General features: G+C 44.3%; 1 protein-coding gene across 1 annotated transcript in view; it reads left to right on the top strand.

Annotated features, from left to right (window-relative positions):
• The window catches only part of Tm4sf4 (transmembrane 4 L six family member 4), a 21,320-nt gene extending 5,447 nt beyond the window's left edge, over positions 1–15,873 (top strand). Inside the window, exons 3-5 of the mRNA XM_015486952.2 lie at positions 5,775–5,911; positions 12,134–12,317; positions 15,290–15,873. Coding sequence (XP_015342438.1) covers positions 5,775–5,911; positions 12,134–12,317; positions 15,290–15,307 — 339 coding nt within the window. The 3' untranslated portion in view covers positions 15,308–15,873. The remainder of the gene's footprint in view (positions 1–5,774; positions 5,912–12,133; positions 12,318–15,289) is intronic.
• The last annotated feature ends 688 nt before the right edge of the window (positions 15,874–16,561 follow it).

The following is a 16,561-nucleotide window of genomic DNA, read 5'->3' as shown; positions in this document are numbered from 1 at the left end:
AAAAATATTTTTGTAGTTGTAGATGGGCACAATACCTTTATTTTATTTATTTATTTTTATATGGTTCTGAGGATTGAACCCAGTGCCTCGCACGTGCTAGGCAAGCGCTCTACTACTGAGCCACAGCCCCAGGTCAGGATATTGCAGGTGGTCTCTGTACAGCTCTTAGCACACTTTTCAAGGAGGCATGCCCATGTTCACCAGAGATGTTTCCCCACAACTTGTCATAGCCCAAGTCTCCTTACCACCCACATTTCTTTCCTTTCCTGCCCTCATTGTCCCCTCCATTTGTTTTGGCCAATGTAAGCATAGAGATGGACAAAGACCCAGTACTAGCAGGGACAGAGCTGGGATCTGATGCCGAGCCTGGCAGACTGGGAGGTCCTGGGCTGGCAAGGGTGAATGGGAAGGAATCTGAATGAGGGTACTTCTGCTCTTCCATTTCAACGGAGGCATTTGCAGCATGAACTGGACACCTGTTTCTTTCACAGTGTGAGCAGAACATGTGTACTGAGCAACCATTGGAGAACCAGAGTGCTTGCCTTTATTTTTCTCCCAGAGTTTTGCTCTCTGTATTTATAGAGAAGTGAGAGTTGTGAGGATTGGACTATAAAAATAGAAGGATAATCATGACATGAATTGAGTGCTTGCTAATGTCATGGGAAATTATCCAAACCTTAGGAATAGGCCAAGGAGATTTCTGTGTTCTATCAGTAAAGTCCTGGGCCCCACCTAGGAGCCCCGCCCCACCCTACCCCAGTGGTATCTAAAGGTGTGCCCTTGATTTCTCCTGTCTATGGGTCAGGTCCCCTTGCACATCATGACCTCTGTGAGGCAGTACATATTATTGAGCTTTATTTTGCAGAAGAGGAAGTAGAAAAAGAAAGATTAGCTTCCCAAATTCATGAGGGAGGAACCAGCTCCATCAACCTGTCACCCATGCTGGTGACGAGGATGCAAATGTTCATCTTCACTTTTTGTCCAACTAGGAAGAGCTATCCTGTAAAACTGTAGAGAAAGCTCCCATTTCTGACTCCAAATTCAGCAACCCCAGAGGTCTCTCCTTCTAGAGATATCCCAGGTCTTTTGTCTACTTTAAGGAGTATCAATTTTAGAGTGTCAGTCCTAACATATTCCATTTGATTGAAATAACTCTTTAGTTTTTTTGCATGAAACCCATGATAAATTGAAGTTATTCCATGCTACTTGTTAAGACTGACCATATCTATGAGTGGTGAATTTGGCAATTTCTTCAGATTTTCCAATGTAAAATAACCTAAAGAAACAAGATGTATAGTGTACCTTCCTTTGCATGGATCATCCATTTTGGAAAAATTATGAAAACTCAGTATGGGATGTTTATTTTGCTAATTTAAGGTGAGATTTCAAATTTGAATTTGAAAATGGAACATATCACTTGTAGCATTATGAAACAGAAAACTATTGATATATCTTCTAAGAAATAAAACATTAATCCAACTGAGAGTCACCACATTCTCTCTCCATGGCATATTCCCCCTCTTGAGAACTCAGTGCAATATATCCATGCATTTTTAAATTCTGTACTACTAAAAATAAACTTCTCAAATGTTCTAGATTATCCACATGTAGCTACTGAGACCATGAATGTGGCTGGTCTCCATTGAGATATTCTGTTTGAGTGGAATATACACCAAGATTTCAAAGAAATGCTACAAAAAGAAGCATGTAAACTATCTTGGTGATTTTTATTTTGTTTGCATGTTGAAATGATGATATATTAGAGATACAGAGTTAAAGAAAATACAGCATCAAGCTTAATTTCTCCTATTTCCTTTTAATTTAATGGTGGTTGCTAGAAATGTTAAATTACCCAGGTGGTCAACACTGTTTGCACTGGATGGTGCTGATCTGGAGGTGCTTATGATAAAGGGAAAATCATCTCCTCGTGGATACTTTATGTTAATCTGACCTTCCGTCTAGTTGGACTTGCTCAGCTTTTGCATCGCCCAGTGCCTACCTGCTGACATGTTTTGTAAGCATTTTCTAAAATCCTTGGTGTAGCCAGTTCAGCCCAAGTCAGAGTTGTCATCTCGCTGCCAGCTACAGAGGCGAAACTGGGCTGTTCCATCTCTGGGAACCTTCTAGATCCATCCACCCTTTCCTTGTTCACGATGGTGAAGCTGAGGGGGCTGAAACAGGCCTCCGCAGAGACCTCACTGTCTTTCTGAGAGCACAGTGTCCTCTCTCATGGCAGCAGTTTAGACCGGCCTATGGCCCTCATCCTCATGGCGTCTGGTCTCTGCAAGAGTTGGAACCCAACATGAGGAAGTCGAGTTAGCACAAGGCTGTATTTTTTTTTTTAATATGTTGTTTTATTTCTGTGAGAACACCAGTGTCATTCACAGGGAAACTTGCAAATAACAGAATATCCAGAGCTAGTGGCTCTTGTGTGTGTGTGTGCGTGTGTATGTGGTGTGTGTGTTGTGCATGCATGCAGTGTATGTGTGTGGTGTTTGGTGTGTTGTGTGTGGTGTCTGTGTGGTCTGTATTAGGTGTGTGTGTCATATGTGATATGTAACATGGTGTGAGTGGTATGTGTGTGTGTATGGTGTGTGTGTGGTATGGTGTGTTGTGTTGTGTGTGTATGTGGTGTGGAATGTGTGGTGTGGTATGTGTGTGTATGGTGGTGTGTGTGTGTGTGTGTGGTGTGTATCGTGTATGTGTGTGTATGTGATGTGTGTGTGATATGTGTGTGTGTGTGTGTGTGTGTGTGAAGGGGCAGAGGGTTGAGGGCCCTGGGCTGGGAGGAGATTTGTGTTCTTAATCAGACTTGGTGCCTCCTAGATGTGACTCAAGAAACCACAGATCAGGGGTGTGGTCTTGGGAAGCCAGGGCCATGTGCTGATCTCATATCTGCCTCTTTGCCATTGTCTTAGTTTCTGGGGTCTCAGTTTCTCACTGGAGAATGTAGATGAGTACACCCACTCACAGGTGTATAAGAGGACTGCCTGAGGTCACGCACACCAGGCTGCTATGGGACAGAGCTGCTCTTATTAGCTGGACCGTCGGATGGTTGCACTGGATGGCTTTTTAGGTCAACTCTCTTATTAAAATATAATGTTAAGTGTATTTAACCATCTACTTAGTAGAGATGCTGGCTTTTGAATACTGTCAGCCAGTTTCAAGAAGTGAGGGACCCTTCCTTCATGGAACCTGTTTTTCTGTGAGACCACCCATCTGTCATGAAGACAACCCAGCCTGCCACATGTCAGCACTGTTTTTAGACCTCTGAACCCTTGCTCTGAGCCTAAGATCACTTGCTGGGATATTCTGGCTCTCCCTGCAGTCACGGCAGCTGTGATCTAACTGAAGAGCAATTCGGGTTGGAGCAGGAGGTGGATTAGAGACAGAAACCCAGCTAGATGAGCTCTCACTAGGAACCACATTTCTCAAAGTGTGTTCTCGCAGGGACTCACAGAGAAGCTTCCAGGACTCAGACGAGACCAGAGAACTCTGCAAATTACCACAAGTACCGTCGTGGAAGGCAAAACTGAGTATAAAACCATCCCTTATTTTCCCATAAAGAGACTTCCCACAGAGAAGTTTTCAAAAGCTGTTTACCAACATTCATATATAAACTTTCAGCAGCAGAAATGTATTTTAAGTCACATTCTTATAAAATATAAAACAATTTTAATATGCCACTCTTGAACTCTGATGTTTTAAAAATAACTCTCAGTTATTTTTAAGTGCTTTCATGTTTCTCCGACATCAACTTTTGCTAATACTGAAGATACTCTTGGGACCATCAAGAATTTCCAACATCACTTCTTCCTTTCATTTAAGTTTGGACACCGTTTTTCCATCCATGTCTGAAGCTGCCCTTTGAAGTTTTGTCATAAATGTCAATTCCCAAAAGTCAAAGGTGGGGTGCTGGCATTCCTCTTTCAGAGGAATAATAATTACTGTTAATAATCCCCACAATTCTAAACACTAAGCATGCTCATTTTAGAATGTCTTTTAAAAGGTTTAAAACTATAGTCCTGAACTAGGAATTGCAAGGTCACCCTCCCTAGAATATTGAGCAAATATATGTTAAGAAAAAAGTTTAAACAATGTTGCCATCTAACATTGATGGAGTTTCTGACTCCTGTCTTCTCCATGAAGTTTTTGTTCCAAAATGAAGTATCAGAGGCAGATGGAATAAGGACTCAAGCTACTCCTTCCTTTAGCAGGATCACGCAGAGCTGGGGACTTTCCTTAATCCCAGAGCAAGAACATACCTTCCCTTGGAGGTCACACACGTTAGCAATAAATGCCCTCAAAGTCCAACAGGAGTGAAACCAATTTAACTGCACATCATCCAGAAAGTTCCCCAAATTATTCCTTTTGGAAAGAGATTGCCTGTTCTAACACGAATGGACCAAAATTTTCATTTACTAAATTTTCATTCTAACCTAGATGGAGCTCATGGCTGGTTTGTGAAAGTGTATTTAACATATCCCAGGCATAAAAACTGAGGGGGGAATCTTGTTAAATGAATCACATGAAGCCTTAGTCATTGAAAAGGTCTACTGAGCTGTTCTCCAGGGCTGTTGATAAGCTCTCAGGGAGAATACCCTGCCCAGGGTGGTGAAGTGTGAACATCCATCTCCATAGGACTCACTGTCATGGCTCCAAGGGCCTCATGTGTGTCCATTAATGTCCCCTAGGCCTGTGCTCTGACCCAAGTTTGCATGATCCAGAGTACACTGGGCAGAATGGGTCAGCGCTATGAGAGCCACACGAGGCTTCATAAGGCAGGCAAGGCCAGAGCTCGGGCTTGCCAAATTGCATCCAAAATGCATGCATAAGCCAGGCACGGTGGCACATGCCTGTAATCCCAGCAGCAGGGGAAGCTGAGGCAGGAGGATTGTGAGTTCAAAACCAGACTGAGCAAAGGTGAGGCACTAAGTAATCCCGTGAAACCCTGTCTCTAAATAAAATACAAAATAGAGCTGGGGATGTGGCTTAGTGGTCAAGTGCCCTGAATTCAGTTCCTGGTACCCCCCTTCAAATGCATTTATATGGAACCAACAGTAGCTAAAGTATGAGTTCTATTACTATGAAATTCCAATTGCCCAGGCACAGTTTCTCTTCATCCCTATATGCCCTAGCCCCCCAAACATATACTATAACACCAATATTAATAATAAAAGGATGGGGGAAGGGATGGGGCTGGCATTTAACTCAGATTCCTACAACTAATGTTCACAGTAGAGCTTTATGTTTGGCTCTAACATGCCTATTTTACAGATGAGAAAGCAGGACTCTGATACCTTCATAGCCTTCACACAGCAGAAAGTATCAAGGCTAAGATTTGAGCCTCACTCTCCTGATGGTTCAAAACCTTGTGTTTTGTTTCTGAAGCTATAGAAGTGATCATTTTCTTTCTTCATTTCCAAAATCATGCATGTTTTCCATATTGCTGCTAACTACCATGTAGAATGGACATTGCAAACACTCTTAATGTCTCCAGGCCTGGGTTTTTCATCTTTAAGTGGGAGTTAGCTTGAATGGGCTCCAGGATTGCTTGGGCTGCTCGATTACTGAAATTTTATTTGGATTTTATCACTGAAAAAGAAAAGACGCTAATGCAATCTAGACTAATTAATCTCTGACATATAAAACTATTTGGAAGAACATAGAAGCTGTAGTTTTCCTGGGTCACCATGCTCAACAGGTGGGGTGGGTTTGCTGAGCGTCATCTCTGTACCGACGAGAGCTTGACTGTGTCTCTTCTTCTCTTCCAGATGTTCACCTCGACCATATTTGCTGTGATTGGATTCTTGGGTGCTGGCTACTCGTTTGTCATCTCAGCCATCTCGATCAACAAGGGTCCTAACTGTCTCATGTCCAATAACACGTGGGGCTACCCCTTCCACAACGGGTAAGGCTCACCTGGCAATGCCCACAGGTCAATTCAAGGGCTGGGGCAGGTGGACGACCAACAGGGAGAGGCGGCTCACCAAACCACATCGTCTTTGTTACCCAGATGTCAGGCAACGACACTGTGGGGTAGGGAGAGGCTGCACCAAGTCTCCCCTCTGACAAACACAGGGAGAGATAACTGAAAGAGGACACCTCAGTTGGCCCGAGGGGAGGAGATTTATGGTATCACTACTTGCTCCCAGATGTGAACTAGCATTACCACAAGGCAATCAATGATATCAATACCCAGTAGCGATTTCCGTTGCAGACCTTACCATAGAAAACAAGAAGGATTTCTCACCAACTGGGCTCAGAGGCTTTCACCACACCCAGACTGCCTATAATTGAACAATCTGGTTAACATGTGACATGTGCCACTATGGCCACAGGAAGGCTCTTTGCAGGGTGGGAGCCAGGCAGATGGTGCCTGGCTACACCCCTCTGCCACCTACAGCACCTCATTTCATCCTGGCCTCCTGTTCCCTCTCTTCAGAGACCTGGATGCACAGCACGTTCCTTTTTGGTTTGATGATATGGCTGGTTCAAGGTCTTCCCTGTGACTCATGAGGAGTCTCTTATCACAGGAATTAATCCTCTATTGCTTGCTGGTGTTTAGTATCAAAATCGAGTCACTCACAATGTGTCATTTGATCCTCATCCAATGAGATCTGTAGCCTTCTCTCAGAGGAAGGTAGCTGAGGCCTGGTGACCAGCTCGAGGGAACATGGCTTCTAAATGACTGCAGCTGGACTTCTGATTTTCTCGCCCGGAGTCACCTGGCTTTTTTCTAAAACACAACTCATGCTGACCATGCTTTCTGCTCTTTGCTGAGATTCCCTCTGGCAACGGTCATGTGCTCTGGCTTCACTTTTCCTGGCCAAACTAGACTCGTGTCCCCATCAGATCCCCAGCACAGGGGCATCACAGCCATGGTGACAGCTGCTGAGCAAACCACTGTGAGCAGAAAGGACAGACTCCAGACAGCTGTCACCCCTCCCACCACCAGACGGCAGCACAGTATGATGCAGGGTGACCGCTCCTCCTGTTCTCTTTCCTCTTCCTCTCCCTCTCCTCCTCCTCCTCCTCCTCCTCCTCCCCCTTCTTCCTTTTCCTTCCCCCCTCCTTCTTCTTCTATTTTTTCTTCCCCTCTTCCTCCTCCTCCTCCTTTTCTTCCCAATGATAATTGCCAAGCGTGGGTGCATTATCTCAATCTTCCTGTCAAACCTGAGAATTCTTACCCCGGAGGAAAAAATGAAGTTCAAAGAGGCTAATCCCCCCAGGGCCCCTCAGCTAGGAACCAGGAGAAGAAATGTTTTAGCTGCACAGCATCAGTACCTGACTTAGTGCCGAAGCCCATCAGAACATGGAGTGAGGAAGGACAGATGAGGCGCAGTCCCAGGAGCACGTGGTTAGTTGCAGGGGCAACAGGAAACAGAACTTGTCAATGTGGAAAGTAGTGGAACCCTGAGGAGGGGACATGGCTGGTTTGGGAGGATGAGCCTGAGTTTGCCTTCCCCACAGGGAGGGGAGGCAGGCGTGGGCCTCGGGGCTCAGGGGATCGGATGTCAGGATGCTATGACCTGAAGCTCAGGGAAATGGGGGGGGGGGAGGAACAGAAGGGGCACCATTGACTGTGGCAGGCTGGACACTTGACTGAGGCTGGCGCAACTTGGGGACGTCAGAGGAGAGCAGAGAACGTCAAGAAGGATGTGAGGCAGCCACTTGGGAGTTTGGAATAATGACATTGGTGACGTTGATGTGGAGAATGAATGGAAGAGCCCTGTCACTGGGGAGGGGGAGAGAGGCGGGGGCCGAAGTGATGATCCAGGTGAGGTTCTGAGCTTCTCCACGGCTACAGAATTGGGGCAAATTTCAGAGACTGTCAGAGATGGGCTTGCCCAGCATTAGGTGTGAGGAAGGGGAAAGGTTATCTAGGCAAATGCTGAGATTTCCAACTTGGGCATGAAATGCAGGGCTCTTTTATGCCATAGAATTTAGCACTGTTTTCCTCAGAAATGCGTGTTGGTGAAAATATTAAAGAAGCAGAGTTAATTAACTTTATCCATCATGAGAACCATATTAAGAAGCATTCTACACCAGGTACAGTCAACCCTAGCAACTCGGGAGGCTGAGGCAGGAGGATCGCAAGTTCAAAGCTAGCTTCAGCAACTTAGTGAGGCCCTAAGCAACTCAGTGAGACCCCCCTGCCTACCTCCAAATAAAAAACAAAAAGGGCTGGATGAAGCTCAATGGTAGAGCATCCTTGGGTTCAACCCCCTGCAAAAAGAAAAAGAAAAATTTAAAAGAAGCATCCTGGAAGGAAAAAAGAAACCTGGGGTATTTTGAGGCAAGCTATTCATTTCCTCTGGAGTCGAGCCTCCTCCTATCCAAAGGCTTCTGTACTGAGACAGTTGCCACCCCACCCCTGATCCAGAGCTGCTGGAAGGGCAGCACTTTGCCCAGCATGTTGGGTCAGCCAAGGTCAGGAAGCCAAGGAAGTTCAGTGGTGGGAGAGGGTAGCAGCCAGTGAGCAGGGCACCTCCCGTTCCCTGGGCAAGAGCTGACCCCTGAGAAGCCAAGAGCAGCTGAGTGGCTGGGACACTGACACCCAGAACTGAAAATAATTAAACCCTCCACCTGGACTCCCAGCCAGGACCATCTGCATTTGCTCTTTAAGATGACTTATTAGCAATAAGCCCCATAAACTGTTCAAGAAGACATTCCTGAGGCTGAAAGTCTCCTGGGTAGGGTGCGATTGCATTGCAAGCACACGCAGTGTTCACGCAGCAGAAAGAGCATCACAGATGTTAGCAACCTGTTTTGCCCCAAGCCAACTTAAAAGCCAGGCACAACTCTTCCATGCACCAGCAGTGGGATCTTGGGCCCTGCAAACTCAGACTCCTCAGTGGTGAGATAGAGGTGGCAGCAACATCTGCTTCACAGCTTCAGGTGGAAATAAAATAGCAAAAAATGAAGAACATCGTGGAATGTCAAAAATGCAGTGGGCATTGTGCATTTTTGACATTCCACGATGTTCTTCATTTTTATGAATTTTTGGAATGGAATTCATTCATGTGCATTAGAACTTTCTAAAGTGTTACACTTTTCTAATGATTTTGTGACTCGGTGTCAATCCTTTCAGCCAGACCCAGGAAGGTTCAAAGAGACTCATCTCTACGATGACACAGTAAACCTTGGTTGGCATATTATTACAGATAGCATAAAGAAAATTTCATAAAGAAATCATATTTCAAATGTTCTAAAGGGATATAACTACTTGAGTACAATTTGTATAAGGGCACTGGCTTTGAAATTAGACCTCAGATCAAATCCAGCTACTTCCAGTCACAAGTTTCAACTTCTTAATTTGCAAAATGGATATACACATCCATTCACTCAGGAAATATTTATGAGGGCTGCTCTTTGCCAGGCACTTTTCCAGAAGCCCATCTTTGTAGTGTTAGGAAGGATGATATAAAGCAAATGGCCCAGTGCTCAGTCCCTGGTCAAGACCCAGTGAACGAGGGCTGCTGTGTATTGAACATTCACTGTGCTGGACCTGGGGACACAGTTGGGGGGATATAGTCTCTGCCCTTGTGGGTTTCTAGTCCTAGAGCAAAGAGACTTGTGTAAACCATAGCTTTCTGCTCCCAAGTTGGTGGGATTATTGTGGTTCAGGTGGGAATGCCCCTCGTGATAACCAGGTGCTTTAAAATACCAGTTAAGCTGGGCATGATGGCGCACCCCTGTAATCCCTGAAAGGATTGACATTGAGTCATAGGAGACTGAGGCAGGAGGATTGCAAATTCAAAGCTAGCTTCAGCAATTTAGTGAGACCCTAAGCAACTTTGAAGACCCTGTCTCTAAACAAATAAACAAATAGGCCTGGGATGTGGCTCAATGGTTAAGTGCCCCTGATTCAATCCCTGGTACCAAAAGCAAAAAACAAAACAAAGCAAAAAAGAAAACCACCAGTTAAGTGGATTGACACTGCCTCAGCTCTCCCTGCCTCACAGAAAGTAGAAACATGTCAACTACCAGGTCCACAAAGAACCCAGGACCCCTCCCACCCTGGGCTTGGGAGCACACTGTGCGTGCCTGAAGCCTTCTTTGATCAGGGTCTCCTACACCCTCAGATTTGAGAGTTGTGAGTGGAGAAGGGCCTGAAGATGGCTACCAGTGGCCATTTGGGAGCAGCTGGAGTGCAACTGGATTCTCCAGGCATCCAGATTATTCCTAGTTTCCTCATTCCCAGAGTATTTTATCAATCTCATCACCAGACGGCGCTGTCGCCCCATCTCTGGACAAATTGCCTCTAAGTCTGTTTTCTTTATATAAATCAGCGTGCATGAAAATTACCCTATCTTTACCAACTTTCATAATCATCAAACTCAAAATTGTAAAGATAGCAAGGATTGCGTGTAAGAACAAGTGAAACAGAAAGATGGATGTTTGAAGTAAAACAGCAAATTTCCAAAATGCAGGCTCTTTTCATTAGACTGTGTGGATCAAGTGAGAACATGACAGTACAGGTATTCAGCAAGCACTTACTCTGTGCATGTCCTGAGCACGCTACTCATATTAGCTTATGTAATACAGTAACACTAAGACGTGGTAGACTAAGTGGCTCCCGTTTTACAGGTAAGGATGAGGCCCCACGGCAGGTAACAACCTAGACCAGGCCACTTAGGAAAACTGAGCCAAGGGTATAAACAGCTTTGCTTCTGAATCAAGAGTGAAGCACTCGTTCATTCATTTCTTCACCTTTGTTCAACCCCAGGACATCTCCCATCATTTGTAAGAGTTTCTAAAATCATAATGTATTAAATAAATGTGTACTGGTGCACCTGAGAATTTCTAGGACACAGAGGTCATCATGAAGATTTAGATAGCTGGGCACAGTGGCACCTGTAATCCCAGCCACTCCAGAGACTGAGGCCAGGGGAGGACAGCAAGGTCAAGTCCATCCTTGGAAGCTTAGGGAGAACCTGTCCAAAATACAAAATAAAAAGCTCTTGAGAATGAGCTCAGTGTGAGAGAGCCTCTGGGTACAACCCCCAAAACCAATAACAAGAACAATAACAATAAAGATCTGGAGCAATAAGATGAGTGCTAACTTGGTAGCTAGAGAGTTTCTCACAGAGGTCCAGAGGGTGGAGGAAATAGAAAGGAGAGGGGCGGATCTGTGGCTCTAGGAATGTGAGAGAGAATCTTAATAATCCAAAAGCATCTGCCCACTTTGCTCTTTCTTGTCTTCTGGGGAGCAGAGCAGATTCACCTCTCCTCTGCAAGACACAAGGCCCTGCATATGACAATGAACTGGCCCCCACCCCCCGCTCTACACACACACACACACACACACACACACAGTATAGATGTGAATATGAGAAATTGCAGTATATGTATATACAGCAGTTTCTCTTAATTCAAAGTTTATGCAAATTATATGTATTAAGATAGTAGATTACTTCTAACTTTTAAAGATAATTAATTAAGCATTTTTTCACATGGAATTCCTAAGTGTTGAGTCAAATTCACAATTTGGTCAAAATCAGACTCTTTCCTTTAGTTGATATGACATTTGTATTTTACATGGTTTTAGATCTCTGCTGAGTTTAACAGATAATTTGTCAAAAGTCAAAATGTCTCGAATGATGGTACTGCTAAAAAGGCCGTCATTTGTGCAATTCTAACTCTGACGTGTTTTTGTTTTTCTGCCCTGTCACAAATATTGCTCTGCTGCTTAGTAGCTGTGTGACCTGGGATAAGCCACTTAAACTCTCTGTGCCTCAGTTTCCTTATTTGTGGTCTGGAAGGAAAGAATCATAGGTTTCTGTGAGGAATAAATGAGAGAATATGTGCAAAACATTTAGAACATGATCTGGCACATAGGATGTACTCAAAGTGTTAGTTTGGGGTTGTTTCATTAATTTATTTGTGTATTTTTCTCATGGAACTTGTTTTGGATGGAAAGGTTTTGTCTTGTCTTGTTTTTGTGGTGCTGGGCTGGAACCTATGGCCTGGTACATGCTAGGTAAGTGCTCTGCCACCAAGCCACACCCCCCAGCTCCAGATGGGAAGTACTGCACAAGAAAAATCTTTATGTAGACCTCCCAGTCTAGGGGATGACTCCGTATTTAACAAATGTCTCCTTCCACCTTCCCTACCCCGTCACCTGCAGGGATTATCTCAGTGACCAAGCCCTGTGGAGCAAGTGCCTGCAGCCTGACAATGTGGTCTCTTGGAATCTGACCCTCTTCTCCATCCTGCTGGTGATCGGAGGAATCCAGATGATTCTCTGTGCTATCCAGGCGATCAACGGCCTCCTGGGGACACTCTGTGGAGACTGTCAGTGCTGCGGTGGGGTAAGTCCCAGTCTCTAGCATCACTTCCCTGCTTGCAGGGGACCCAGCCAGACACCAGCACCATCAGGATGAGGGATGGTCAGTGTGGGGTCCACAGGGAAGTCCAGGCTCCACTGCCAGCTGTGGGACGCAGGGGTGGTAGGGACTCTGAGTTGACATGCCCAGATGCACAGTGGCCACAGCTTTCAGCCTTGTCTCCAGTTGGCCTAGAGACCAAGGACCCCATCCACATGTAAACTTCACAGAGACGTTCACGTGAGGGCCCACAGGGGACGAGTCCTTGTCCTGTGGGCACAGTGTCAGCTGTGGTCCTTCATGGTCTGGCCCAAGACTTCTTTAGGTCCTCAGGTGCATAGTACCCACTAGGGCACGACCTGTCTTCTGGTATAGAAAAGAGAAGCCATTCCCATAGAAAAAGGAAAAAAAAAGTGGAAATCTCTCAAGATTTAGTCACTAAACATCCTCATAAAATTTCAACCACAAAATATAAAAATAAGCTTGTGGACATTAAGATAGTCTGATTGTTTGAACTAGTGACCAAATCAGATCAGGCAATTATTCACTCACATACACACATGCACTGATGTATTCAAAAGCACGCAGATCAATGCATGAGAAAAAAATATAGAACTCATGAGCTCCCTCACTGGAGAATTATATAATATGCCAAGGCCTTAAATTATTCAAATCACTTTATTTACATTTTACTAAGCATCATATGCACATAGTTCAAAATTAAATATGCATATATACATACAGACAATTTACAGAAATATATAAATATACTCAGTGGGAAAGTGTTCCTCCTGGCACCTGTCTTCTGTCCACCAGTCACCACCAGTCTTTCCATCACATAAGCCTACATAATTTCTTATATTCTCCCCGTGTCTTTATTTATTTTTTAATTTCCACAACATAAACGTTTCTTTTCCCCCAAATTTTAATAATACTGAAAATGCTAATAAGATAGTGTCATTTGAACAAAGCAGGATATAAAAATTGTACATAGAATACCATTTCAAAAAATAAGAAAAGAAAACCACAATGATAGACAAAAAGAAAAATGCCTCGAGAAGAAATGTCATCAAAATGTTAAGTTCTAGATCCTTCTGGGTTTGAAGATGGATTTTGTTTCTTCCCCCTATCCTATGATATTCAAAAAATTTAAATTATCACATATTGCTCTTAGAATATAGAAAATATAGTCTCTGAAACCAAAAGTGAAATGCATAGTACCCCCCAGGGCACGACCTGTCTTCTGATGTGATTTGTATCACATCATGAATTTGTATCACAAATGGATTTCACTGACTATTGAATTTTTGTTCTATAAAATTTTAGTTCTATTTTGTTGTATTTAATTTTTTTAAATCTTCAAACATAATTGGGAATGGGGGAATTATTAGCTGGCAACCGTCACTAGTATTTTTATGACAGCAAGTAGGGATATGGAATACTTAAATATTATAATTTATCAAAAATGAATCAATGCTTGCAGAATTAGCTAACAGTCATAGTTTAGCCAGGCAGGAAATTTTCTTTGGAAGATTTATCCAAAATTTGATTTCTCTTTGAGTGGATGGTAGGACTTTATAAATTTAAGGATTTCCTGTTGACTTAAAAACATATCCCCAGGTGCTGGTACATTGGCTCTCTTCAGTGAGGTTCAGGCACCATGTTCTGTTGACCACAACTACTGACTACCTGATAGGTGAAAGACAGGATATGGCTCTGTGACTGTCGATGCAGGGACACTGCAGAGTCCCCGGGAGAAAGCACACTGTCAGAATTGCCTTCTTTGCTTCCTTCCTTTTCTCACTCTTCCCCCATTCCCACCTTTCACTTTGAAAACTTCAAGTCTACATAAAAGTTGAAGGAACAGCCAGGCAGGGTAGTGGACATCTGTAATCCCAGCTACTTGTGAGGCTGAGGTAGGAGATCACAAGTTCAAGGCTGGCCTCAGCAATCTTGCAAGACCTTGTCTCATCACAAAAAGGGCTGAGGATGTGGCTCAGTGGTGGAGACCCCTCAGTCCCCAGCACAGGGCACGTCTGGGCACCCCACCTCTACCCTCTGTGGCTGGCATTTGCTTCCCCTCTACCTTTCTGACCTCTTGGAAAGTAATTTGCAGGCATTGCAAAACTTCAGCACTAAGCATTTCAGTGCACAAAGGCCACAGAGTTTAAAATTCCGAATGCTGAGGATTTCTGACCGCATCTCGCCAAGTGCCAGCATTCCCACCCCAGGGGAATAGCGTGTAAAGTTCTGCTCTGGCCCCATGCCACACTTACCAATGGAGAGGCCGAAGTAAGCCGACTGATTTCTCAGGGTCTCAGTTACCCCGGTTGCCTGTTGCCTAACTCAGGGAGGTGTGCCCATCCACCTCCATCCAGCAGGGCAGAAGGGACCTAGCCAGAGCTTCCCAAGTCTAGCCAAGTCCTCTACTGGCGATGGATGGGCACCTGCCTTGAAATGCAGGCTCTGAGACCTGATGGGATGCCAGCTGCATGGTCTTAGCCACATCAGTTGCCCTCTGTTTGTCTATAAAACATGGACAATGACACCTAGCTCTTGAGGCTGCTCCATGCCTCCCAAGGGCTATGCAGAAGCCTCCGTCAGTGACAGGAAGGCAGCTGAGCTTCCAGGAAGGGAAAGCAGCCTTGGGGTTCCACCTCCTGGTTTCAAATCCCAGCGCTCCCAGTAGCCCTGTGGTGTCCAACACAGCGCTTTTCTCAGCGTCTTCTACAAAATTATGCCTAATGAGGCAAAATAAAATGGATTTTCCATTCCTATAATCCAAACCCAGGTAAGTCACAGATTGAAGCTCTGAGACAAAGGAAAGTCCAGGAAACATTCACTAGGCCACCAAGAAGGACAGGAGTGACCCGTCGGGAGAGGGTGGAGGGAAGAGGAAGAGGGAGGGAAGAATTTTAAGAGGACATTATAACAGATTCACCTTTTCTGCCCTCTAGGGAGATGGACCAGTTTAGCAGGCCTGAGAGCACTGCCCACCCTGCAGCAGGTGGACGATCCTCCGTTAGCCTCCTCTTCCCTGCGTTGCTCATGTCCTTCTGCTTCCTCCACCAAAGCCTGGGGGTGGCGGGGCAGGGTGACCCCCTCCCCTTTCCAGCCAGCTCAGTTCAAGGTAGAAGTTTGTTATTTTCAAATTAAAAAAAAATGGTTTGGTCACTTAACAAATTCTATTTATAAGTCTTGCAAATGAGCTCCTCTTAAATTTAAAAACAGGGATCAAAGCCAATTTTGCAGATTCTTTCCTGAAGAGTGTAAAAGGTGCCAAGGCGCGTGTTCGCCATGTGCCCTCTCTGTACATACAATGTATCTTTGGAAGCTTTCCTTAATTCAAAGGAGGAAAGCAAATGAAATACAAGGAGCTGATTTTTTGTTTTCAAGATTTATGGGAGAAATAAGAATGATTGATGTACCATACATAATTTTTATTTGATGCCTTTTTTGCTGAGTTGTTTGAGTCTTTTGAGCCTGTTATTTGCTAGGATTTCCTTATGTGTATTAAATTAAAATCAAAATTCAAAGGTAATATAATAAAGGTGGTGTGTGTTTTTAAAAGGAGGTGTAAAAGGCTGAATGAATAATGCCTTCTTCTCACCTTTTATACAAACGCTTTCTCTGACCAAACCAAAAAATGTTTTAAAAAATTGACAGGATGATAATTTTGCAGGCTGTTACCCAGGGTTAAGATAACAGGTAGGATTAACACTCTGTTGTATTAAGACATTAACTTTGGTTTTACGAATCAGGCACTAGTATGGAGTCCAATGCATTCTGTTGACTTGGGTTCAAACCTCAAATCCACCATATACAGCCTAGGGGTGCCGCAGTCCGGCTGCAGCAAAATAACCAGGGGGTGACGAACAACTTGTTTACATTGATACAGCAGGAGTGGGAGCCATTTATTGTAGGACAACAGAGGTATTTATACATTCCACACAGCTTATCTAATTAACATAAACTAGATACATCAGTCAACCAATAAGGAATCTCCACACTTAATGGCTCGCTGGCGTTACTTCACAAACCACTCCCTCTGGCAAAATGCCAGGCACCATCCAGACTTGTTTACAGACTCTAACATTTCTCTGGCAAAATGCCAGGTGCCATCCTGACTTGTTTACAGACTCTAACATTTCCCCCTTTTGTTTAATTTAAATAACGACCATAGTGGTTTTTACACAAACACCATAAGTAATCTGCTACAAGCAGAAGGG

This window comes from Marmota marmota, unplaced genomic scaffold, assembly GCF_001458135.2.
Source record: "Marmota marmota marmota unplaced genomic scaffold, marMar, whole genome shotgun sequence".
In the NCBI taxonomy this organism is placed as follows: Eukaryota; Metazoa; Chordata; class Mammalia; order Rodentia; family Sciuridae; genus Marmota; species Marmota marmota.
Note: the sequence above shows the minus strand (reverse complement) of the source record. Positions and strands in the feature narration are given on the sequence as shown.